Source organism: Physcomitrium patens, chromosome 15 (genome assembly GCF_059467195.1).
Source record: "Physcomitrium patens ecotype Gransden chromosome 15, ASM5946719v1, whole genome shotgun sequence".
Classification (NCBI taxonomy): Eukaryota; Viridiplantae; Streptophyta; class Bryopsida; order Funariales; family Funariaceae; genus Physcomitrium; species Physcomitrium patens.
Genome location: NC_143424.1, coordinates 1521948 through 1546054, shown reverse-complemented (window position 1 = coordinate 1546054; position 24107 = coordinate 1521948). Strand labels below are relative to the sequence as shown.

The 24107-nt window shown below is 42.7% G+C and overlaps 1 protein-coding gene, 1 long non-coding RNA gene, 1 other non-coding gene and 1 pseudogene across 10 annotated transcripts; 2 read left to right on the top strand and 2 right to left on the bottom strand.

The window, feature by feature from the left end:
• Positions 1-5451: 5451 nt before the first annotated feature.
• Positions 5452-8190, bottom strand: LOC112292222 (uncharacterized). Of its 2 annotated transcripts, none has more exons than XR_002972648.3 (2): positions 7625-8190; positions 5452-7432 (listed from the first exon to the last, which is right to left on the bottom strand). It is a non-coding gene; the product is annotated as an uncharacterized LOC112292222 (long non-coding RNA). The 2 variants fall into 2 exon arrangements; XR_002972647.3 differs by having other exon boundaries at positions 5452-7390.
• Positions 8191-8267: 77 nt separating this feature from the next.
• On the top strand, positions 8268-8341 carry TRNAN-GUU (transfer RNA asparagine (anticodon GUU)). Its single transcript has one exon. It is a non-coding gene; the product is annotated as a tRNA-Asn (tRNA).
• Positions 8342-14859: 6518 nt separating this feature from the next.
• On the top strand, positions 14860-19330 carry LOC112292615 (aldehyde dehydrogenase family 3 member H1-like; annotated as a pseudogene). Its single transcript, XR_016506826.1, has 9 exons — positions 14860-14940; positions 16337-16697; positions 16833-16901; positions 17129-17225; positions 17385-17604; positions 17725-17944; positions 18059-18231; positions 18346-18440; positions 18547-19330. The product of XR_016506826.1 is annotated as an aldehyde dehydrogenase family 3 member H1-like (transcript).
• A 117-nt stretch (positions 19331-19447) lies between these two features.
• Positions 19448-23552, bottom strand: LOC112292384 (E3 ubiquitin-protein ligase SDIR1). 6 transcript variants are annotated; one of them, XM_024540794.3, is made up of 9 exons: positions 23116-23552; positions 22026-22501; positions 21626-21692; positions 21404-21456; positions 20930-21164; positions 20520-20658; positions 20345-20405; positions 19983-20096; positions 19448-19806 (listed from the first exon to the last, which is right to left on the bottom strand). In XM_024540794.3, exons 2-9 carry the CDS (start codon positions 22101-22103, stop codon positions 19690-19692), a joined length of 864 nt encoding a protein of 287 aa, XP_024396562.1. In that variant the 5' UTR covers positions 22104-22501; positions 23116-23552; the 3' UTR covers positions 19448-19689. The 6 variants fall into 6 exon arrangements, with proteins under 6 accessions (XP_024396562.1, XP_090112305.1, XP_024396563.1 ...); XM_090256179.1 differs by having other exon boundaries at positions 20345-20402; positions 21023-21164; positions 23116-23543; XM_024540795.3 differs by having other exon boundaries at positions 20345-20402; positions 23116-23542.
• Positions 23553-24107: the final 555 nt, after the last annotated feature.

The window sequence follows — 24107 nt, the reverse complement described above, 5'->3', positions numbered from 1 at the left end:
TGAAGCAACTCCAGATTGTTGAGCAGGCAGTGTGTTAAGCTCCGATGTCGATCATACGAGCCTTGTGTCTGCATTCCTGAGCTGGATCGCCGCCACAACCACCACTGGCGCAGCATCTAGCTACAGATCACACACTCCTTGAAGCTCAAAGAGTGCTTGGATGGAGGAAAGCCGACGATCGATTAGTTTGCCACTGAAAAAGGCGCCGAAGTGAACTCCAGTAGACGTCCAGTTTCGGTTCCGAGGTTCTGCGCAGGGGCCGTTTGATGGCGTCTTGTGCAACAGAACAAAGTGCTGCGACTTCCAACGGATCTGGACCGTGAAGGAAGAGCTGGTCGGAATCGTAGACCGGGCTTGTAATTTTCATTCTGGGACCTAGGCTGTCTATGTCTCCGATTAAAAGGAGGATCTGTGGTGGTATTCTTGCGCTGAGTCTGAGACTCGACGAAGAAGAACTTGAGTTAAGATGATTACTCGAAAAACTAGCGAGTCCCAGGTTTCAGGATTGAAGAAATACACTCGCTTTCATGCTTGAGACGAACTGAAGATGCCGAGGGTACATGGGTTTGGGCATGGCCGAACAAAACGTTCAAACGTCTTCCATACGTGAATACTTGTTGTGCAATTGACAATGTGCATGAGAAATGCTTCTTAGAGTTGGCGGAATGTCGTATCGATGGAGAGCAGGTTTGAAGTGAGGTCTGTTGCATTTCCATAACATGGTATCATATTTGTTCACAAGGCATTGGAGTGATTCGCAATGACTGCTGTTCCTGGGCGTCTCTGAACAAAAGTTAGACTCCTGTGAGCTTGTTCTAACGCTGGATGGACCCATCAACAACCGAAGCGTGCTGCCAAAGAAGAGAATATAATTAGCAACCATGTAGCAGTCCTACTCATCGTGTCGTCATCGAAATCAATTGTCTTCTGCCTCTTCATTGCAAAACATACCCAAATGTGTTAAGACTGCTTCAATTCAAACCAATGTCTAAGAGTTTTGTCGACAGCTGCAGGTTTCCTAGTTCTAGCTTGTCTGTAAGACACCTTGAAAGCCGAACAATGTAATTGCAGTATTTAATGTGTTATTGGACAGGAACATAAAATAGAAGTGACACAACTCAGGCATAAAGCTGCAAAAAAGCTTTTTCAGATGATACCATGAATGGAGTTTCTCATCTCAATTTATTGGTAACTAGTTAGGAATTCTCTCATTGTCTGAAATGGAATATAATAGTTCGCTAGCTTTTGGGCTGTAAGTAGGTATTTTGAGGTGTAAGGAATTGCGACTGAAATCTCTCACATCGCTTAGTATTGCACTGATCATGTGGAGGTCAGCCTCATTGGAGTTGGATTATGAATCCGAATTATGCAACGTCCTTCTCAAACTGTGAAGCTGTTACGGATGTTTCCGATCTATATCGTTGCAATCAATGCACACCACTCAAGCTACTGTCGAAATAAAGGGGCTGCAACTTCAACTCATATTATCCAACCAGGAAACTGCTAACTGTAGGAGCGACATCGGGTAACTAACCAACCGCAAAGGTCGTGAACTGCAATGTGATCTATTTTTCTACGTTCTTCAGAATGACCATCCAAATTCTCAGAATTTCGTCGAAGTTTTGATGATGATGTGTGTGTGTGTGTGTGAGTATGTTTTTTTGTTTGTTTGTTTTGTTTTGTTTTGTTTTTTTTTCTTTTCTTTTCTTTTCTTCTTCTATAGAATAGCTCTAGGTGATGGATGGCATGTTGCATCCAAGTTTGTAGAATATTAGATTATGTACAAAAATGAAGGTAATCTTTTTTGTTAGAATGAAAGAAACAAGCAGAGAAGGAGCAGATTTCTCGTCAGTTGCTTTAGAACCAAGATTTAGAAAGTATATATAATAATAGCCAATATAGTTCTTTTTTTTTACAATTTTTTTTCTTTGTTTAATTTTCTTTCTTTCAATAATACAAGGATACATTGATTTTTTTGAAATAATATCATGATTAAATAATAATGCTTAACATCTTTTCATATTTTTAAAAAAACTTTTATGCTTTAAGTAGAAGAACCTAGAAAATATGGTCCATGATTTTAAAACAAATTGAAATTAAAATTTGACTTATAAAAGAAAATAAAAGAAAAAAATCTATTTAGAAAAAAATAAAAATATATATGTATATATATATATATATATATATATATATTCTATAAATTCAAAAAAATTAAAAAGAAGAAACAAAAAAGTTCTATTAAGTCAAAAATAAATAATTTAATGCAATATATTTCAAATTCTTATAATATTAATTTTATATTATAAAAATAGATATAGAAAAGAAAAAATATACTAAATTTATATTAAGATTCTTATGTTTTTTGTTTATATAATATCTAAATACCTTTACTACCTTAATAATTTATTCATTTATTTATTCATTCCATAAAGAAATTGATGACTTTAAAATGGTATGTATTTTTGCTTTTTATTTTTTTTTGATGTAAAAAAGAACTTAAAAATTTAAAATTATTATATCTTTTAGAATATTCAAATATGTATAATTTGACTAAACTTTTGACATACATATTGATGTCATTAATTTTATAATAATAGAAGTCTAAATATAGGATGGAACATCATTGGCCTTTAAAAATATAAAACTTAATAGGAGTTGATTGAAGTAGCCAATACATAAATAAAAAACTACATTTAATGATTTATCATTTGAAAATATAGAAACACTATTTTACTTGTAAACAATATTTTATTCAAGTTCTTTTAATTAAAAGTAAGAGCATTTCCAAAAAGTCTAAGATGATATAATGTGCTTGTCTTTATGGATATGAAACTAACTTACAAATTCACAAAAAATAAAAATAAAAATTCTAGATGCACTAAATATTGTTAAGAAAAAATTATACCACATTAATTGAATGATATATTATTCTTAAAAAAATTACATATATATATATATATACATATATTTGAAGAAATAAAGAATGAATATAAAAGAAATAAAGACACTTGTGAAATAAGAGAAACCATTATCCAAAATAAAGAAAAACATTTAAAGAGAAAGATTTTTGATTGTATTTGGTATTATTTTACCAAAGCACTTTAGATGTCACCATGTGATTTTGAACTTGTCAAATATGACAAATTGAGTCACATTAATTTAGTGGAACATACCAAACCACATCCTCATGTTACATGAGTAGCTGGGCAATAAAGTTTCAACCTGTGAATGGCATAATAAGCACAGACACAATGATTTCCGGTGCACAGTTATTATACTTGACAGAAAAAGTTTTGAGTGATTCTATGTGATGCATTTTGGTGCAAAAATTCAGAAAAGAAATAAATTTCTAAAATCACAAAATCGAATGCTTCACAGGCTTTGCAATGCCTTGTGTAACGACTTTGAATTGGATGTGTCATGGATTATTTATTTATTTATTCTATTTTTTAAAAAACAAACGAAGTGTATCTTCATTGCCATGAGGTTAGAAATATAACCAACCCAGCCGCATGCGGCCTGGGTGGAAACATTGACTACTGCTGCGTTTTTTACGACTCTTGACAGATTGTAAAAATCTTCCAAAACCACCTTATGACTACACTGACTTCGAAGGCCGCTGTTATGGGCTTATGCCTCAATTGCGGTATTGGGTCAATCATGGGAGCAGACCAAAATTTTCTATGGAGGTTGGAATATAAAGCCTGCGATGGGACCAGAAAAACCATTAACTATTGATGCGAACAAGTCTTGACTGCACTACCTGTTTTCAAAACGTTGGGCGAGCTTGACACCATAAGCCTCACGACCTTTTTGTATGGCAGACTTTGGACCATTCTAAACGTCCGTAGTCCACGATACCTAGCGAACAGATTGAAGTAGCTTGGTTCGAGACCATATAACGTCATTGAACACAACATCATTGCATTCCTTCCACATTGCCCAGAGGATTATAGTTCTGATCTGGGACCAAATCAAGTTAAAGTGATTAAACTTGCGGGGGATGCGGTCTGAAAATAGACCCTGCCTCCATGAGAGGGGCTGCCACGGCCGATTAGCGTTCACCCCATGCACAAGGAGATTTAATAGATGAATGTCCCACTGCCACGCTTGTTGGGCGGAGGGACATACCCAATTCATCAGCTCTTCGCGGACACATTCAACATTGGATGGCAAAGGGTGTGGTTTATACGCCCCCTCCACATGTTTACGGCAATGGCACGATGCCACAGCAGCCACAGGAGGGCTGCTTCCTTGTAGATTCTAGCTTTCACTCACGAGGTCTTCCAATGCAATCGGTACTCACTCCGGAGAACGCCTGACCACTTCCTTACAATATGGCTAGAAATCTCGTGGCTGTTCCGAAGGAAAGTTCTGCCTAGCTTGGCTGAGTACGGCATGAGGGGAATCGCCTTGGTTGAAGTCACCCATTGAAACCTGTTTGGGTCCCACGTTAAGGTGGCAATCTTCTCATAAAATAGAAAAACCTCTATTCGTTTAGGGCCGCGTGTGATGCGCACTACTCATACACGGTGGTAAGTGCCGCAAACTGTTGTGGGTTCAGTAGTCACCTGACTGTAAACGGTGGGAGGGAGACAACACAGAATATCACAGGGTGGAAAGCTGGAGGATGATTGTGGAGCCAGCCACGTCTCAAATAACGTGGGTACCAAATGGGATTTTTCAGACCACTGTCGGCAGGGTGTCGTTGGTGGCGTTGTAATAGCCTATCCACTCTCCCTCTCTCGCTGGGAATACTGAGCTTGAAAGTAGCAAGCCCCAGTGTCGCTCTAATCCCACCATTGCTGATTCCTATGCAAAGTTTTCACCGAGGTGGAGACCATTTTCTGTTGCAGCTTCCTAGGCCAAGAGAGAGCACCCTCCTCTCCTCGTGTATCTCTCACATATCGGAGTCCTGCCTTATGCAGTCGAGCCGCTCTCCCTTTGGAGAATCTTGCCCCTATTAATGAAAAGGAAGGAGACCACCACAGGGGTTCCCAATTCACTTCTTCTACAGTTTGGGGCTAAACCATACGAAGATCCTTCACCAAGCTTTTCCATGAGGTTCTAGTGTGAGGCTATACTTTGGACTATTTTTTGACTTGAAACTGAGGAAGTGTGAAAAATTCCAAACTGGGTTTCCACCTCCCTTTTGAGTATGGCTGACAATTGCTAAGTCTGAATCTTAGCAAGGAGTGGAGGTTGGACTTGCCCGTTTCGCAGGCTTTCAGGATCCATTTTGCCATTAGTGAGACCAATGCATCTGTGGGATTGATCATATTGATGCCACCACTCTCCTTAGGTTGGCAGCATTGGAGCCATGCTACATTCGTCCGAGCTCGTTGAATGCTACCCGGCCACATGTAGTTTTGAATATGTGATCGAACTTTTGCCACCCCAGCTTTTGTGCCCCCCATATGGCCACAAAGATGAAAATAGAGGAGAGAAGAATGCTATTAGCAATCACTGCAAGCCGCATAGTGTTTACCTTTGTGGTGCTCCAGTATTTAAACTTCTTGTCAATTCTGGCTTTCAAAAAGTCATATCTATTGATCTAGAAGACATGTGGAGGCCAAAAGGGGTGCTAAGCAATTTACTAATGCCTCCACTATCTACCTACAATATTTCTAAGTTGTTTGTCCAAGTTGGTCTAGGGATCTCAGCTTGCCAATATCCACAAGACTTCATTTAATTATGAACTAGTCCAAAGCTAAGACAAAGTTATTTAAAATACAAAACGAGGCTTGGACAAGATTCTCCTTAAAAGAGGTGTCATCCACAAACTGTGCAATGTCTTGTTGCCTATTCTCCACTGGAAGAGTTATCTCTTGAATTGAGCCAGACTCCACTCATGTTTGCACCATGCAGTTGAGTACTTCTGCAACAATGAGGAAGAGGTATGGAGCAAGGGGGCATCCTTGACGTACTCTCCTAACAATTTTGAAGGACGGGGCTTGAGATCCATTAACTTTGTCACATGCTTCTGCATCATAGAATAGCATTTTGGTCATGTCTATATATTCCACTAGAAATCCAAATTTCAGCATAACTTGAAACAAAAAGGACCAATCCACCATATCATAAGCTTTCAAAAAATCTAGTTTAAGAAAGATGAGAGATTGCTTGGAGTGTTTAGCCCAATCCATAGTCTCATGGATGAAGAAGATGTTGTCTAAGATGAATTGCATTGGGAGGAATGCTGATTGATGAAAAGATATCACTTCCATGAGTACTGATTGCATCCGCATTTACAATACTTTGGCAAATAGTTTGTAAACCACATTAAGAAGAGTGATAGGACTCCAGTTTGTCAATTGGATCCTTGCATCATTTTAAAATAACAGAGATATGATGCCACTTGTGACCCCTTTGGGCAGCCTCTTTCCTTGAACAACTTCAGTAATCATAAATAAGTACTCCTCTTTGATGATATCCCAGTAGAGTTTTAAAAACTCAGTTATAACCCCATCTGGTCCTGGAGCCTTTCCGAGAGCCATCTACTTCAGGGCTTGTTCAAACTCAGCCAAAGAGAATGGAGCCCGTAGGAAGGATTGCATTCGCGGGGTCAATCTACTCTCCACATGACCCAAAGCTTGTTCGGCTGCAGCTTAAGATTCCCTCGATAGTGGGGCAGCAGAGTACAAATTCGTATAGAATCTGGAGCAGATTTGCTCGAGTTCCTACGGTTTAGAATACAACACCCCACTGGCGTCTTTCAACGAGGAGATTACGACAGCCTCGGAACGTTCGCGGGTTGCATGAAAAAAATCCTTCAATGAGGAGTCATCCACCCGCATCCATTTGATGTGGCTGCGTACTCTACGGCCTTCTGCTTCTGCTTTCTGCTATTTATAACCCAATAGTTTCTTCGCCGCCTCGCCCGATCCCCCTTGAACTTCTGAGTTGACTCGATCGGAGTGTAGCTCCCCTAAGACATCCCTTAGTTGCTGTCAAAGCCAGACTTCTTCCACATGGTGCTGTTGTGTCTTCTAGAGACATTAGCCTCTGTAGAACTTCACGACTCTTCTCAATTTGCGAAGAAAACCTGCTTTGGGATGAGCGGCCCAGATGAGTGCCACTCTCCTTCAAACCGCGGGGTCCGCTAGGTAGGCTGAACTCATTTTATATGATGAGATTCAACGGGGTGGAGTATCCAACTGCACCACACACTACACCAGCATGTGGTCCTCTACCGCATAGTCCCCTCTGATCACATATTCACGTACTGGATGAAGCCCAACCTCATCTTACTTGAATGTATAGAACCTATTTAGGCGGGCCATAACGCGGGCCTCATCCATCATCATCATCACCACTCCTGCTGCTCCCCGCTGTTCCCGCTGCCCGTGTCGCGTGCAAGCGCCTTCTCTTGCACTTTGCCGAACTCCCACTGCCGCATGCTTTCTAATCGTCAAGGACTAAACTAATACCCCTTTGAGACATGAACAGCGAGCAGGGAAGTTCTCAAATCAGCTTGCAGTTAATGCAGGGAACCGGCATTAAGGGTAGCACACTTGCGAGCACAGAACGGCTCCTCACCAAGCAACGCAGTAGCATAACAAGTAGGAGAGTATCCGGAAGACAACGACGGTGTAGAAGTTGTTCCTTCGATCGTCGAACTTACCAGAAGAGGTATGACGGCAGTTGGGGTTCACGACGTCGCGGGAAAGAACAGTGCAGTTGTCGCAGTAGGAGATGGGCGTGCGCGAGAAGTCCTGAAAAGCTGGTCCGGGCGAGGAGGAGGAGGAGTACCAAGGTGAGCAGTGGCGAAAACGTGGGGGGGGGGGGTGAAGTTGTCCCGAGCATGACCCATCGCGAACTTGCTTGCTTCTGCGCTGGGAGGTGGGGTGAGGTGAGGTGAGGAAGCCAGCAATTACTGGCCCTAGGAATAACCAGAGGCATCTCGGAAGCACATCGAACACACTCACTCCACTCACTCACTCCATGCATGCATGCTGTCACGAGAAAATAACGGATCGGGTGCAGTAAGCGTGCGGATGCGAAGTTTTGTAATGCATTGGATTCAGCGCACCCTGATAGATTCCAGCAGCACGGGGGGACCCAGAAGCGTGCGATACCCAAGAGCTAAGACTCGGAAGGATCGACATTGCCGTTGGGTCTACCTACAAACTGAAGGTTTTGGCTTCATCACGACCCCTCGCTTTCAGCAGGTCGAATCTGCATCTCTCTCACACCGGGATAAGTGTTCCATTATATTTTGAATTTAAAGATGCAACTTTGATGGCAAGTTGCCAGCTAGATATCCAGCTGGAATAGCTCAGTTGGTTAGAGCGTGTGGCTGTTAACCACAAGGTCGGAGGTTAGACCCCTCCTTCTAGCGAATTACAGTCCAGAATGCTCATGAGTTCTCCTGAGGGAGGCGAAGAATTTCAATGAATGGTGGACTTTGGAGATTCAATGGTGTCTATTTCGAACTTGTACACTAACTTTCTGAATCCTGATTTTTTTATAGTAGAGCTGTAATATCTTGACGGGAGAAGAGGATACTGGATTTAGTTATAAAAATTTAGGACTAAAATTACGATTAAAGCAGCAATTCTTATTACGTACACTTCTTGTTCACATGCAATGCTTTAATGTGGTGTACATTGGTTGCTATATTAATGTTGGGGACTCAAAACAATCGCAAATAATTGTAGATTGAAGATTTCACTTGTTTAAGAGTTTAAATGTTGTTGAGTTTTACATATTTGTTCTAAAAAATATCATTTAGTCAACTTGGAAGAAAATAAGAGTGGAGAAGTGAAAAAATCTAATATATATAATTTCTAACTTCAAGTAAAAATAAATATGCAATAAAATGAGAGAGACGGTAATATCTATAGATATTTGTGACCAATGCAACCTTAGAGGCATTTTATACTTAGGAGTCAAGTTGAGAGGCCTTACTTATTTTGACTAGTTGAAATAGAGAGCCCTCTTTAATTTGGTTATATATTTAAAAAAACAAGTCTAAAATCCCAAGAGAAAAAAGTAGTATTGAATGTATTTTTTTTTTTTTTATACATGATATGCGTAGTATTGTCTCTTGGAATTTTTGTTGGGCCTATCTCACAAAAAGTGGATTTTGAAAAAATTAAAGAAGCCATGTTAGAAAATGCTTATTATAAGTATTAAAAAATAAAAATAAAGTTTTTTATACTTTTCATAATTGTTTGAATCAAGATATAATGTAACATATTAAGACTTGTAATATAAGAATGACTTGGACCTATTCTTACTTTATACCAAATACCAAACAAAAGATCTTCATCAGCCTTTTGAATTGTGGCCTTTTAAAGTGGACTTCTAGATATAAAGTGCCTTCTAATATGGTGCATATCTACTTCTAAAAACATTTATAGCACCAAAAAGTCTTCTATATATATGATAAACTTAAGTGATTTAAAATTAATCTTTGTATTTTAACAAGATTGTTTCTATCATAATAAGTTATGAAATAGTGAAGATATGTATACATTTTAATAAACAACCTTCAGTGAATGATAAAGTATCCTAAATTATTCCACATGAATTCCAAATATGTGTTTATTAGTTGTTGAATATTACAAAGATTAGATATAAATAAAATACATAAACATTCAATGTATTAATTGTAAATATGTATTTTAAATGAATTAACTATTAAATATGATATTATATACACACACATTTATTTATATATATATATATACTTCTTGTATTTCAAGCATAATAAATCTTAATAAAAGCTATACAAATATATTGTGTTATTAAAGATTAAAAAATGCTATCATAGATTTTATTTTGCAACTTCCTCCTATCACCCAAGAAAGTCATAATTTGTCTTCTCCAATTGACAAACCAGCCACTAGAATACTTCAAAGTTGTTTTTCCTCTAAACTCCGCTCTGAGTAACAAACTTGTGGATAGAACAATTGACTGCCATCTTACAAAACTACGTGAGCACTATTTTGAACACCAAACTATGGCACTTCACACGGATTCATCGTGTTCCGTGACTTCGTTGTCGGCCAAGCGTGCATCCAAAACCGGTTTACACACACACATACAGACCCACTCGCACACATCCAAGCTGCTGCAAGAAGGAGATGCCACCAGGCCACCATATTTGCTCAAGAATTCGACCAATATGTGCACACACAAAAGGGTACAAATGTGTGCAGTCTTTGTCTATGCAGCATGTGTTTGGGAATATGCTAGGGGTTTCAGTGAAAGCTGATCAGCATTGCATTTTTCACGCAGTAGAACCACCTAGTTTGTGCCTAGTTCTCCTGGTGGAGATTATAGAAATCAATGGAAACTTTACAAAATGTATCCGACCACACAGGTAGGTGGTTTTGTTTGTATTAGCAAATTTATAGGTGATCACATGAGGTAGATACGAGTTACGGTACTTAACAAGATTGTAGAGTGGTAACATGACTGGATCATATTACCGCTCCCAACACTTCTCCTCAAGCCTATTGTTCTTTGATTGTGATACGTTGTGATTGATGATTTTTTTTAACGTTGGCTAGTTTGAACAAATAGCGTTCGGAGTTTAACCACTCACAGATGGTGCTCCTCTTGTATGTGGAAAATCCCCGTAGTCTACTGCTAACCTAGTTGACCAACTGGTTTAGAGCTTTGGCTGACTGCTACGGTGTCTGAGGTCTTCCAACGTTGTGAGTTGTAAGGCATCGCGTATTTCCAGGAAGCGGGGTTTTGGACGTGCTTCAGTGTTGATGTCCGCCAATTAATGCTGCGATCGAACAAACACCAGTTTGATTGGTTCTTCCTTGGCTTGATGTCAAATGAAATGGCATTCTCGATCTAAGTATTTGGTTCAAGCATGTTGGACTGGGTTCTTGGCTATAGCGATGCAGCTCTGGTTGTCACAGTACATGACCACAGGAGTTGTGAGTGGCATACCGATGTCATCAAAGGGATTGCGTAGCCGCAGGGCTTCTTTGGCTGCTTCAGCACACGCGTAGTATTCTATTTCGAAGCTCGATTGTGCTATTTCAACCTGCAGTTTGCTGCGCCAGGACGTGGGTCCACTGCCAATGCTGAAGATGTAGCCCAAATTCGATCTTCGTGCATCGAGTTCACCGTGAAAATCACTATTGGAGTAACCAAATAGAATCACCTTCTCTCCCTTTCAATAGAGAATTGCAAGGTCGGCTGTGCCTTTGAGGTAGGGGAAGACATGAATGGCTGCTTCGAGGTGAGCTTCTCGGGGTGTCTGGGTGAAACGAGTGAGAACTCCGATAGCAAAGATGATGTCAGGGCGGGTGTTGTTCATGTGGAGCAATTTTCTGACAACGACCTAATAGTAGATGGGATCGGGTAGAAAAGGGGAGGCCATGTCGAGAGATAGCTTGACTGTGGGATCCCAAGGAAATACGGTGATCAAGCTGGTGAGTAAGCCGAAGTCGTCAAGGTAGCAATGAATGTAGCGGGAGTGAGACATGAGTATGCCAGTCGATTCGTAGTGAAAAGTAACGCCGAGGTATATAGCCAAGAGCCCAAGCATGGACATCTGAAACTTGGATTGGAGGTGCGTAGCTAGCCACTGGAGCTTGGTGGGGTGACTACCAGTAAATAGAGGGTCGTCAACATAGATGATGAAGAGGACCATGCCGTCGGGGTTGATGCTACACATAGAGGTTAGGATCAGCACATAATTGGGTGGGGCCGAGAGTGTAGAGGAATGTGTCCAGCTGAGCTTTCCAGGCCTGAGGTGATTGTCGATGGCCATACAGGGCCTTTCGAAGTTGGCAAACATAATGCTCGGAGCCGGCATCAGTTTTCAGTTTGTAAATCCACTTAACCGCGATCAACTCAATGTTTGGTGGGGGTGGGACAAGATCCCAAGTGTGGTTGGCGGAGATGGACGTCATTTTGTCGCGCATAGCAGCAAGCCATGCTGGATCCTGAATCGCTTCAGTGTAAGAGCGGGGTTCTGCCATGGATTTGACGCAAGCGAGGGCTTCGGTAACACAAGTGACGGAGGCCACATAATCGTGGAGACGAGTACTAGGGATTGGAATGCGTGAAAAGCGGCGATGAACAGAAGGTAGAGACGGGATCGCAATCGGGGGCTCAACAGGATGGGTAGAGCGTCTATGGTAGGTAATGAGAGATGGTGGAAAGGCGGGAGTGGATTCATTTAGACTCGAGGACTCAGCAGGAGGAATGGGGAGCTATTTGGCCGGAAGGAGGGCCGGTGTGTGAGAGGGAGTGTCTGAAGGGGTAAGGATGGAATCAAAGACCTCGATGACGGCAGAGTGATCTAAGAGGGATTCCAATGCTAAAGAGGGACGAGGGACAGTAGAAGCAAAGGAAGTGTGCCAGAAACGACTTTCAGCAAAGTGAACATCTCGACTAATGTAAATGAGGCGAGTTCCGGGTTCATAGCACTTGTAAGCCTTGATTTCTTTAGAGTAGCCAACAAGAATGCATTTGATTGTTTTGGAATCAAGTTTGGAGCGACGTTCATCTGGCTTGTGTACAAAAACTAAACAACCAACGACATGAAGATGATGGAGGTCAGGTGGTTTCTTGAACAACCTCTGGTATGGAGAGAAGCCAGAGTTGGCATGTGTTGGAGACCAGTTGGTTAGGTAATTAGCCATTCCAACAGCCTCCACCCACAAGTATCGAGGGATACGAGACTCCAAGAACATGGAGTGCGTCTTTTTCAAGAAGGGTGCAATTCTTCCGCTCACTTACGCCGTTCTGGCTTGGGGTGAGAGCCTGAGTGAGCTCCCGGTGAATTCTAATTTCTTGAAAGAAGACAGTGAAAGAGCTGGAGAGAAACTCTCCACCCCTATTGCTGCGGAAGCTGCCAATGGATTAATGCAGTGCTAGCTCGGCTTGTGATTTGAAAATTTTAAAGCTCGTAAGGGTGTCGGATTTGCATCTCAAAAAATAAATCCATGTGTATTGGGAGAAATTGTCAGTGAGTGTAACGAAGTACTGCGCTTCGCCTAGTGATGGTGGAAAGAGAGAGCCGCAAAGATCCGAATGGATCAATTGGAGAGGATGCTTAGATCTTCGAGTGGCAGTTTTAGGATTTTGGTGGCGAGCTTGTTTGCCTTCAAGACAGCTATCAGAGAGGGGTGGGATGCCAGAGGTCAAAGAAACTCTGACGGCTGCCCTTTTTGGTGGCCATGGAACGCAGGCTATGTTGTTTGATGTGGTCCAACCTTCTATGCCACAATTGGCCCACTTGGACTGCACAACACAGATGGGGAAGAGAGGGTCATTCATGATGTAATGATACAAGCCAGTGCTCTTATCTCCAATCCCTTTGCCGTCAATTTCTTGTGGCTCATTGTTAATTAAACATTGTTCTTTATCAAACACGAGTATGAAACCTTTATTAGCCAAGCAAGCAATGGAAAGGAGATTGCTTGTAAGCCCCGATACGTAATAAATGTTAGCTTAATTCCACCTGAATCGAAGCAGTGTACAGTGTCAGTCCCTTTTACGGGTATGACATGACCAGAAGCAGTTTGCATGGCATGAATTCCTCTGCCCGTGCCGTGTTCTAAGGTGTTAAACAACTCGCGACTGCTAGCGACATGTTTGGCAGCGCCATTATCGACTAACAGATCTTTTCCTGTTTTAGATCCATGTGGCAAAGAGCAACATCAAAGAGATTTGATGCTTTGGGTTGGGACGTTAGTGTCAGTTCTGCAAAATTCGTCAATCACAAGATTGGAGTGGAAAGTTGAGGAGTTGTTGTGATTGTTGGAAACCCGTCCATCGTGCCTACCTTGATTGCGACGATCTCTAGCTCATCTCGCCATTTCGCAGGCTAACTCAGGGTAGTTTTACATGAAGTGATTCTCTTCTCTACAGAAGTTGCATCAAAGAGGCTCATGGCTTCGTTTGGGACGGGGATTGTAAGGCCGTCGGTGTAGACCACCAGCATGATGATCAACGTGATGTCCGTCGTCAGGGAGGGAAAGATTCTGCATTTGGACTATGAGAGCATCTTCCCTAGTGATGGTCGTGCCCCGAAGTTGGGCACGAGATTCTACTTGCAGAAGCTGAGCTGTAAGGTCGGCAAAAGACGGCATGGTGTTTAGTCCAAGAACGTTTTGATACACACTATCCATACTGGGAGGAAGTGTATTCATGATCCTTTCTACAAGTTCCACGTCTAGAACCACGTCGCCGATTCCTCTGAGTTCAGATTTAATCTCGTGGATTTGACGAATGAAGTCACGAACCGAGGCTCCCTCCGATAGACGCATGGATCGAAGTTTGTCTTTGAGAATCAGTTTACCAACATTGCTATGTTGCTGATAAAGTTGAGCAAGTAAGGTCCAAGCTACGATGGAATCTGTACACTCAGAGATGTTTGAGAAAATATTTTCTTTAACCGACATGAAGATTGAGTGGAGACCCTTGACCCTTTCGACAACTACGTTTGGGGCTTCTCGCAACTGGAGAGGATTTCCTCCATTGAAATCGACGTATCTCCACGTTCCCTCTCTCATGAGTAGAAGCTTCATTCAGACCTCCCATGTTTGGTAGTTCGTTCTATCGAGCTTGAATGGCTCGGGAAGAGAATTTGTTGCCATAGAAGTTTACACTGCTAGCACTCTGAGAATCGACTTCACGGCGTCGTGACCTCGTCTGAAACGTGCCTGGTGGAGCCAGACTTTGTGGGAGAGTAGAGTACAGGCTGCACGTTGTAGGTGTGGAGAAGGAGACGCGGAGATTGCGTAGAACGTGGAGTTGGGTTTACGTTATGTCGCGGAGCATTGAATGTGTGGACACTAGCTTGCTTTTGAGATGGTTACAGTTGTTTTTCCTTTTATTTTGTAAGGGGTGGGAACCGGGAGCTGGGAAGGTACCTACAAAATATTTGTGTGGATAAAGTGGGCGGAAGTGGGGGGGTTGATTCGGGGACAAAAGTAAATTGTCCGCAAGCATGGCAAGGTAGATCTTTCACAGATATTGACGAGAAGGGAAGACCTAGGATCTTCTAGACCATTGCGATGCCTTTCGCTCATTAAAGTGTGATGTTGATGTTTCTGACCTCCCATTTATTGACCTATTCTTCCGATAGAGCACAGCGATGTTCTCTGGCACTCGTCCTCAAGGATATTGAGCTCCAGGTTCGCGTCGACGTGCTCCGTGCCTTTGTCGGATTGTTTTGTTGCGGTGGGATCGGGGCTTGAGCTTAGTATCAGGCCTGTTTGACCCTTGCGTTATGTCAGCTTTTGAGACTCACAGTTGTAATGTTTCTTAGTTGTTGACACGGAACTCGGCAACTGGTTACTGTGGGGGGCACACCGGTTTTTCCATCCTTAGAGTTCTTTTTCATGCTTTCATTCTAGGACACAGCTTCTTAGTAGAAAGCATAGACGCGAACAAGTATAATGTCCTCCGTGGTGTTTCGTGGTGAGCGCTGTGAGATGATCTTCATAGAGTTCGCAGTTTAATGAGGTCATATCCACTGAATCGAACTATGATTCCATGCAGAGTTGTTGAAGCTTGATTGAGAAGCCGTATGGTAATCATCCGCCTTGTCGCGTAGCTTAAATGATCGGTTCACACACTCGATCCATCCGCAAATTATAAATGCAGAATGCATCGTAGAGCTGTGACGGGTTTCTAAAACACCACTTTGATTAATCCTGCGTAGAAGATTGTAGAAGAATTTTGATTGTCTACCTGCAGCAATACGCAAAATTGATGCGATTTTATGATAAGTCCCTCGATCACTTCGCCAGTATTCGGCAACGCTTGATGTCCTGTGAACTCACTTCTACATAGAATGAATCACATCTTTTGCTTCAATGACTAGGACTCTGACCGCCTACGATTTACCCACACTGGTATATTTCTTAAGAAAGAAATAACCATCAAGTTAACTATGGGGGGAATGTGATTGTTGAAACGCACATTCGAAATTTTGATTATTTGATCTATAATGATATTTTCATCTCATTTTATTCACGCAAAATCTAGTTCTGAATACTGTGAAACAAACAGATCGATATCTCTGTTGTACCTTAAATGCTGCGACTTCTTATGCTTGCACACACAACCAATCAAACCGATTCTAAAATGAATCACAACGGCTTTTCGTTGTCATGGCGGCTCGCACCAAATCAAACAAATTTTGTACTTGAAAGTCGAAGATGTAGTTAACTCACCAAGGGAAGAACAAAGAACATTCTGTATGCAGCGGCAAGGTATCAGAGTTGTACAGTTAGTCACCAATGTTTTCCAGAGGCCGATATCAATAACAGGGTTTTCTAGGTTCACGAAGTGAGGTTTCTGAGACAATCCACTATTGACAAACTTCATCGTTTCCAACGTTTCGCAGATGGACAACTGGGTTGTATGGGAAACGTAAAGCCTTCTCAAATCCTCGAAGCTGAAGCCTTACCTCCAACTTCTGCACACGTGATGCAAGTGTAGTGTTAGCGCAGTTGGTTGCAGGAGCCCGAACTTGATTGAAAGAGGGTGGTTTGATGTCGACAATGAATCCAGTACCGAGACTAGATACTTCTCAAGTTGCGTCCAGTTTGCGTGCGGCTTTTCGAACGGGACGCACCAGATCGGTGAAGTGGAGGCTGGAGCAACTGCATGCCATCGTGAAGCTCTTGGAGGAGAACGAAGAGGACATCTACTGGGCCCTCGATGCGGATCTACGGAAGCCAAGGCACGAAGCTTTCCTCTCGGAGGTTCGCTCAACCTTCCTCCACATTCGTCACGAAATCCTCACTGTAATCTGCAGAGTCCATCGACCATCTTTCACAAAACACCAATATTGTAACATGGAGCTCATTCTTTTGTGAACTGTGTGCTGGTAATCGCAGATCTATACTATCACCGCATCTGCAAGATATTCGATCAAGAATCTGCACAAGTGGATGGCCCCCGCGAAAGTATTCAGTCTCTTTCATATAAGCAGTGGATAGAGGTTCCGTAGGCGTTGCTTCGATTTATTCACTTCACATCATCTGGGTGGTCTGTCTTTCTGTAAACCACGGCACCTTTCTACGGCCGCACAGTTTTCAGTTGATCGTATTTGTTGAATTCACTGGACAATTAAACAAAATGTAGCATCACAGATCAAACGTGGAGACTGATTTCCATATTTCAATGGCTGCAGAAAGGTGTTCCTCTCCTGGCTTGGCCAGCTTCTGCATCAATAGTACCAGAGCCTCTTGGAGTGGTGTTCATCATGTCTCCATGGAATTTTCCCTTCAGTAAGGACTCACTCTTTCGCTCTTCAATTTCCAAAAAGAAATCTCACATAATTCACGCCGCAACCATCGTCCAAAGTCGGCTACTGTTTAGCAGGTGGATGATTTTTTGTGCCCAACGCTGAGGTGATTCGACGTCGCCATGGATTGATCGCTTGGCAGTGTTGGCGGTAGATCCCCTGATTGGAGCAATCTCAGCCGGTTGCGCTGTTTGCCTGAAGGCGTCGGAGATTACACCAACCACCTCTGCTCTCCTAGCTAGACTGATTCCGAAGTACCTCGACACGAATGCCATCCAAGTGGTGGAAGGCTGAGTGCCAGAGGTTACGGCGTTGCTGGAACAGAAATGGGACAAGATCTTCTACACTGGTGAGCAATTCACGTTGTTACAACCAATTTTTAGGTTTTGTGAAAGCTCAGAGTGACTGTCTTTGGTGAGGAGGTGATGGAGAATTCATCAAATGTGGAGTTAAATTCTGTTTCCGTCTTGCTGAAACTGCAGGCAGTTCTATGGTGGAAGGATCACCATGAGGGCTGCTGCCAGACATTTAATCCCAGTGACTCTAGAGCTTGGGGGGAAGTGTCCGCTCTTCATCGACGACACAGTGGATCTCCAGGTGGCATCAAGACGGATCATGAGTGGAAAATTTTCAAGTAATAACGGCCAAGCATGCATTGCTCCGGATTATATCTTGGTTGAGGAACATCTTGCACCTAAACTGGTGCAAATTCTTCTCCTTCGCCCCCGCTAACCAAAATATATGTTGCAGTTCTTGTTCTAGTTGCTCATTTTTTCAAAATCAGGGTGCTGAAGGATAGCCCACCTGAGGTTGCAGATCAAGCAGCTCCAAAGCACTCTTGTGCAGTTCTACGGAGAAGATCCACGCTCAACCAAAGATTTGGCTAGAATTGTAAATAAAAACCACTTTCAACGGCTATCGAGGCTCCTAGACCATCCAAGCACAGCCGAAAACATTATACATGGGGGTGAACGAGACGAGGAGTCATTGTGTGCCCCTCCCCCCCCAGACGTTGCAATCTCTTTATCAGTCCATCCACGCATTAGTCATTAGGCTTTTAGTTTCAAGTAAAGTATTACTAACGATCGCATAATCCATTGTAGATACATCGCTCCGACATTGATCAAAGACCCTCCGCTGAGCTCCCCCATCATGGAAGAGGAAATCTTTGGCCCCTTGCTGCCCATCATCACAGTAAGTTCATTCTGAACTGAACTCTTTGGTAGAGCGTGGATCTTCTCCGTTCAGGATCGTGTGTAACTCTTACCAAATGGTTCCTATTGATTTGGTGGAGTAGGTTTGAGATGTTGATGCTGCTGTGGATCTGATCAACGACAAGCCGAAGGCATTAGAAATCTATTTATTCTCTACCAGGAAGGATTATGCCATGAAATTCGCCGAAGAAACATCCTCTGGCGGATTGGTGATGAACGACTGCATAGTGCAGTTCGCAGTCTCCGAGTTGCCCTTCGGCGGAGTGGGCGAGAGTGGCACAGGAGCATATCATGGCGTGGCCTCGTTCAATACTTTCAGCCACTACAAGAGCATCTTCAACAAAAGTCTTGGAGTGGATGTTGCCTTTCGGTATCCTCCCTTCACAACTCAGAAACAGGGTATGATGAGAGCATTTCTAGAGGGGAGGTTTGTGAATTTCATCCTGCTAGCTCTGGGCTTGCAAAAATAGCACTGATTTAATCACCGTAAGCCTGAACATATCAAATCCAAAATTTCCTCATTTCATCGTCACAACTTTCAAGCAGCGCATGCCTCCACATTAGTCTTCGTAGACTATGACGCAGATCGAGAACTTCAATGCTTGGGAAGCTTTAATGGTATTTGTCATTCTCCTTTCTAAAATTTTCAGTACATCAGTGTAAGTAGACAGACTGCTGTAAATGTGCATGAAAGAGCCCCTAAGCCTGGAAGCCTAGTGATCATACTCATTCCAACACAACTTCATTCAGGGAATAGGATACTACCAATAATTGAGAAAGTACATGCAGAGCCGAATGGAATTATCAACAAATAGCTGTACGTTAAGATTTCATCATAATTTTAATACAAAAGATTGTTTCGCACCTGCCTTAATTCTACGAGATGATCAATACCCAATTATTTTTTCAAATTCGCATGAATGTCAACTAGTTTCGAGTCGCACTTGAGGGCACGGGACCATTCCAATTGCAATTGATGAGAACTCTTGCATTTAATTCATGGAAACCTAACTATTTATTTAAGCGTTTTCGCAAAAGAACTCAGTCTTGCACACCAAACAATGTGTCTGAACTTACTGCCTCCAAAATTCTCAGCTCATTCCATGCTAACCGAATATCGTACTTACCGCCCAGTTTTCTCTCCAAGGTGCTTACTGTGCTCAAAATGTACACTTCTTTCTGAGATCACTGACAAAAATGTCGTGGACCCTAACTCCAGAATGGACAGACTAATCAACTTCGCATAACAAGTGCAGTCGCCGTGGGAGTTTCAGGTTCACGTATCCTAAATTTACACACGGGGCAAGTGGCTTGTTGCTTCAACCACTGGTCGATGCAAGCGGCATGGAACTGCAGGACCCCACCTCCATGTGTTAGTGAAGGCACCATTTCGGCACACTTACATTCAACTTTGTTAAAGCACATTTCCTCAACTTTGTTCAAGCACACCCAGATATTTATTTGAGTTTCTGGACCACACGTGATGCAAGGAAATTAACAACACTCAAAGAAGAGCTAATACGCACTTGGTGTACACATGGAAGTGTTCGAATTATTTCCCCATCCACCACTTGCTCCAAACACACGCTGCACGTCAACTCCTCCTCAACTACATTCTGCTTCCCTTCATCGACTGATTCCTGCATTATTTCAACCAGAGCGTTTAGAGCTATCCAGAAGGATGCCAACATATCCAAAGCACCTAGCGGAGTTCTTGAAGTCAGAAGAACAATATAATGCACAGGAACACAAATAGTACTATGAATAAAGATTAAAATAGTAAGCCAAAACTATGTTACGAGTGTGAAAAACCTCATCCACCACAAGGCTAAAGCGCTTTCAAAACAAAAATTGATTTAGAGATACGAGGTTGTCTTTGAGTACTTACCAAACTTGCATCGACAATGTCGACTACGACCTCCTCACAAGGTGGATCTTCCCCTTTGCTGCTGCATACAGGCGCTTCACAAGCATGAGGACAAAAATTTATATATATAAATTTCTCGCTAGTACGTAAGCAGATGCAAAAGTGAGTTGATGAAGATTGACAATGTTGAACTCACCTTGGCTGTGATTGATCAGCTGCCGGTTTCTGGACGGAACCTTTGTACATACGAACTGGCAATCTGCTGATATCTGTATCACTCATGCCTGCGACACCAGGAGGGTTGTCTCCATCCAATGCTCTCAGAGCATCGTAATCTGCATACGGTAACAAGCCCAATGTTAAGCTGATGAAGTTCGCACTTTCTGATAAATCTAAGACTAAAAAAAACCCAAGTTTTCTACCAAACAGAGATGAGTGTACCCTGACATGCATGCCAGATACATAACTGCGCAAATACTTATAAGTCAGAGTATTATCATGACCGGTAATAGAAAACAACCCTGAACTGCTCTATCCACGACTTGGGCTCCACCTACGCACTACTATATCGTGAATGCTAGAGCCACGACCAGAAATGGGAGTCACCTAGGTCATCAAATTCCCTGTCAAGTAGGGCAAGCTGCAAACGCAGACCGTGAAGCCGGCCTCTGGGGGCAAAAGATAGAGTGGGGATCATACGTAGGCGGAGCTCTGTGTGGCTTAGTAATCCACCCGTAGTCGCCGCTGCTGCAGCTGCTTGCGCCTGAGATTGAAGTTGGTGACATATAGAGTACATGCGTAAGCTTGAAGCCAATAAAAATACACCCATACCAATCCAAAGCTGCAAAAAAACACGTCAAGAGAAAGAGAAAGGGAAAGTCAGATCTATGATTCAAATCCCGAGTCAGTAAGTTCTATTCCTAATAGATGCATTGCCAAGCCATCCAGAGATGTCAGAAGCAGAGGACTCCCGTCCCAGAAAACACGATAAAGTAGAATCACGGTCAAGAAAGAAGATCAAAGAAAGAAAATGAAAAACAGTGTATAACCGCTGTATTTTACAGGGGTCACAAGACGCACCATTAGGTTTTGGGACATTTGTTGAGAATTGAGAATCATAAATAACAAAGCCACTGCATAACATGAAACACTGTAAGAATCAGCATGTCTTGAAAAAACTGTAAGGATAAATGACAATAATCCATCGCAAGGTTCAACATCACCAACCCAACAGAGTGTGGTGTTTGAAAATTTACAGCAATATTCTTGATACCAACTACTGATGGAGTGCTACTCAATCACCTGTAATTAGAAATGCCATCGGATTGGTATTGACAGGACGCCCAGTCGCATGAAATCTATGTCCAGCCTGCCAAAACATACGCAGAATTCTGATTAGTAAAGTACAGCTATGAAATGTCAACGAGGATCAGACATACTCTCTGCGCTTTCTGAGCAAATACGTTCCTAACATGTCAACCATGTTGTAGGCGTAATACACTATAGTACCTGCATGGTGGACTTTACGAGCAAATCAAAATCTAAAGCTGTAACGATAAGGAACTATGAGATGTATGCAAACCCTGCGTTCAAGTGACGCCAAAAGGCCAGATATTTTAGATAACTCAAAAGTTACAGGTTGCTTAATAAGAGAAAAAGAAACGAAAAGAAAAGAAAAGAGAAATTGGTAGGGAAAACATACCACAGAACGCCGCTCAGGCATAAAACCTGCCAGCCCTCCCTCCAGATCGGGCCGGGCTCCTCTAAATACAAAGCTCATATTGAAGCAGTATTAATTCCTCTCCTAGATTTCCTATCTTAACTTCCTACAGAGTCCTTCCAATCTCCTCAGAGGCAACTTCCAGACAACCTTGATCTATTCAGCAACGACTTTTCGATAATAAGTGTCGCTCCTCAAATATCGACAATGTTCCAAAATGCTGAGATATTGCGAACACTACTGCAATTTCCCACTACCACTTGGTGAAATTATAAGACTGCAACTGCTGCCGATGTCAATCTAAATTCCTCACACAGTGTCGTAGTTCTCGAAACTTCTTGACGTATCCTGAGCGCCTGTATCGAGGATGCCTGCTTTCGTATCAATCCCCAAATCCACTACCAGGTCTACTATCCAAGCATGACATCTTCAACTCTAAATACCAAGTTGAGAAACCCCTGCACATACGTTTGAACCATGAGAGACTGAAATTTCAGTTGTTGACATACTACAAGGAAATAGCTCTGGCTCGACAAAGAAGCGAAGTTAAATGGGCCATTGGTCGTCCTTAGGAATTTAACGGCTGCGTGACCAAATTACTCCATTTTACCCCAACACACTTCGAAATTGGGTTCCCGAGCTAGATGAGAAGTGTCAGTAATCTTCCAATGGACGCCACACCCCGTACCCCACATCACGGACTCGCTCACAGCCTCTCCAAACACAAACAATCCAAATCCTCTGCAAGAAGTGGAAGTAGTATGCAGGCCGGCAAGAACTGAGCTGTATTAGCCCTAGACTCAGCTTATCTCTGAGAAAGAATCGACAAGTCAGTGAAGAGAATACAAGCATCGGGCAAACATCGACCAAAGAACCTCCGAGCATCCCCAACATGTACATGACCCTGAAAAGAAAATGCTTCCTCTACTGTCCTCTCCGTTCAAACACAGACCCCATCTCTGCTAGATCATTAAATTCCAATCACACGATTCTCAGCTAACCCGTGGCTTCTGCAACCAAGCTTGAAAACCATAAGGACTATTACAAAACACCAGAGAAAAAAGCTCCTTACGACAAAAAGAAGCTTTCCGGCAGCCAATCTCTTCAAATCCAAAAGCTAATGCCAATCTCTCAACGACTGATCACCTCCTGCCCCTCCCCTACTACGGCTCCAATCTTCTTCTTCCTCTGCTTCACGAGAACAAATTCCACAATCACAACAACATCTCGAGGCTTGCCTCCACGATTTCCCTCTTCCAAAAGGGCACGCAACTAAAGAACGCGGCTCCCGTGAGACGAACTGGGCGAGCAACAACCTGGTGTTGTTCCCCGTTTCGACGCACCAGGGTTGTGTGAACCCTGAAGAAAAGAAAGGAACTTTGTCGAAGGGGACACGGGAGCTTCACGAAGCTTGCCGATGCGGTAGAGAAAACCGGCGCTTGAGAGTGGGCGTGTGTGCGCGATGCTTCGCCGATGATCTCTCGTTGCTACTCTCGCCAGGGAGAGTTGCCCTGCGGGGTCCGGCTCGCGGGCAGCGGGTGAGCTGCACTCGTCCCTCCTTCTTCCGCGTTCCCTTGTCCCCCGAACGTGTTCCCTTTGTTCCCCCTCTTCGATAACTCGTTTTTCATCCACTAAGCTATATTTGAATTATATTTTATATAGTGTGGGTGTTTTTTTAGAGGTATGGCTATTTTTGACATATGTTAACAATGACTTTGTTGGAGTTAGAGGGGTAATGGATGAGTCTTATTGTTCTTTTCTCTTTCTACATAATAAGGACCCAAATCTAATTTTGCGTTGGTTTTGTTTAGTTTATATATATATATATATATATATATATATATATATTCTCTCTCCCTATTTTTTGTTTTCCTTCCCCCAAAAAACTATGACTTTTTCCTTGTAATGCAATATATACCTAAGCATCCTGATCATTTCGTGCATGCTGTTAAAGAAGCATGCAAAACATTACCCCCTGTGTGGTAGCCATTCCCAAGGCCTTTGGTGGCAATCACAGCTTGTCAGGGCCACATGGTTTTGAACCCCATAGAGAGCATATATTTT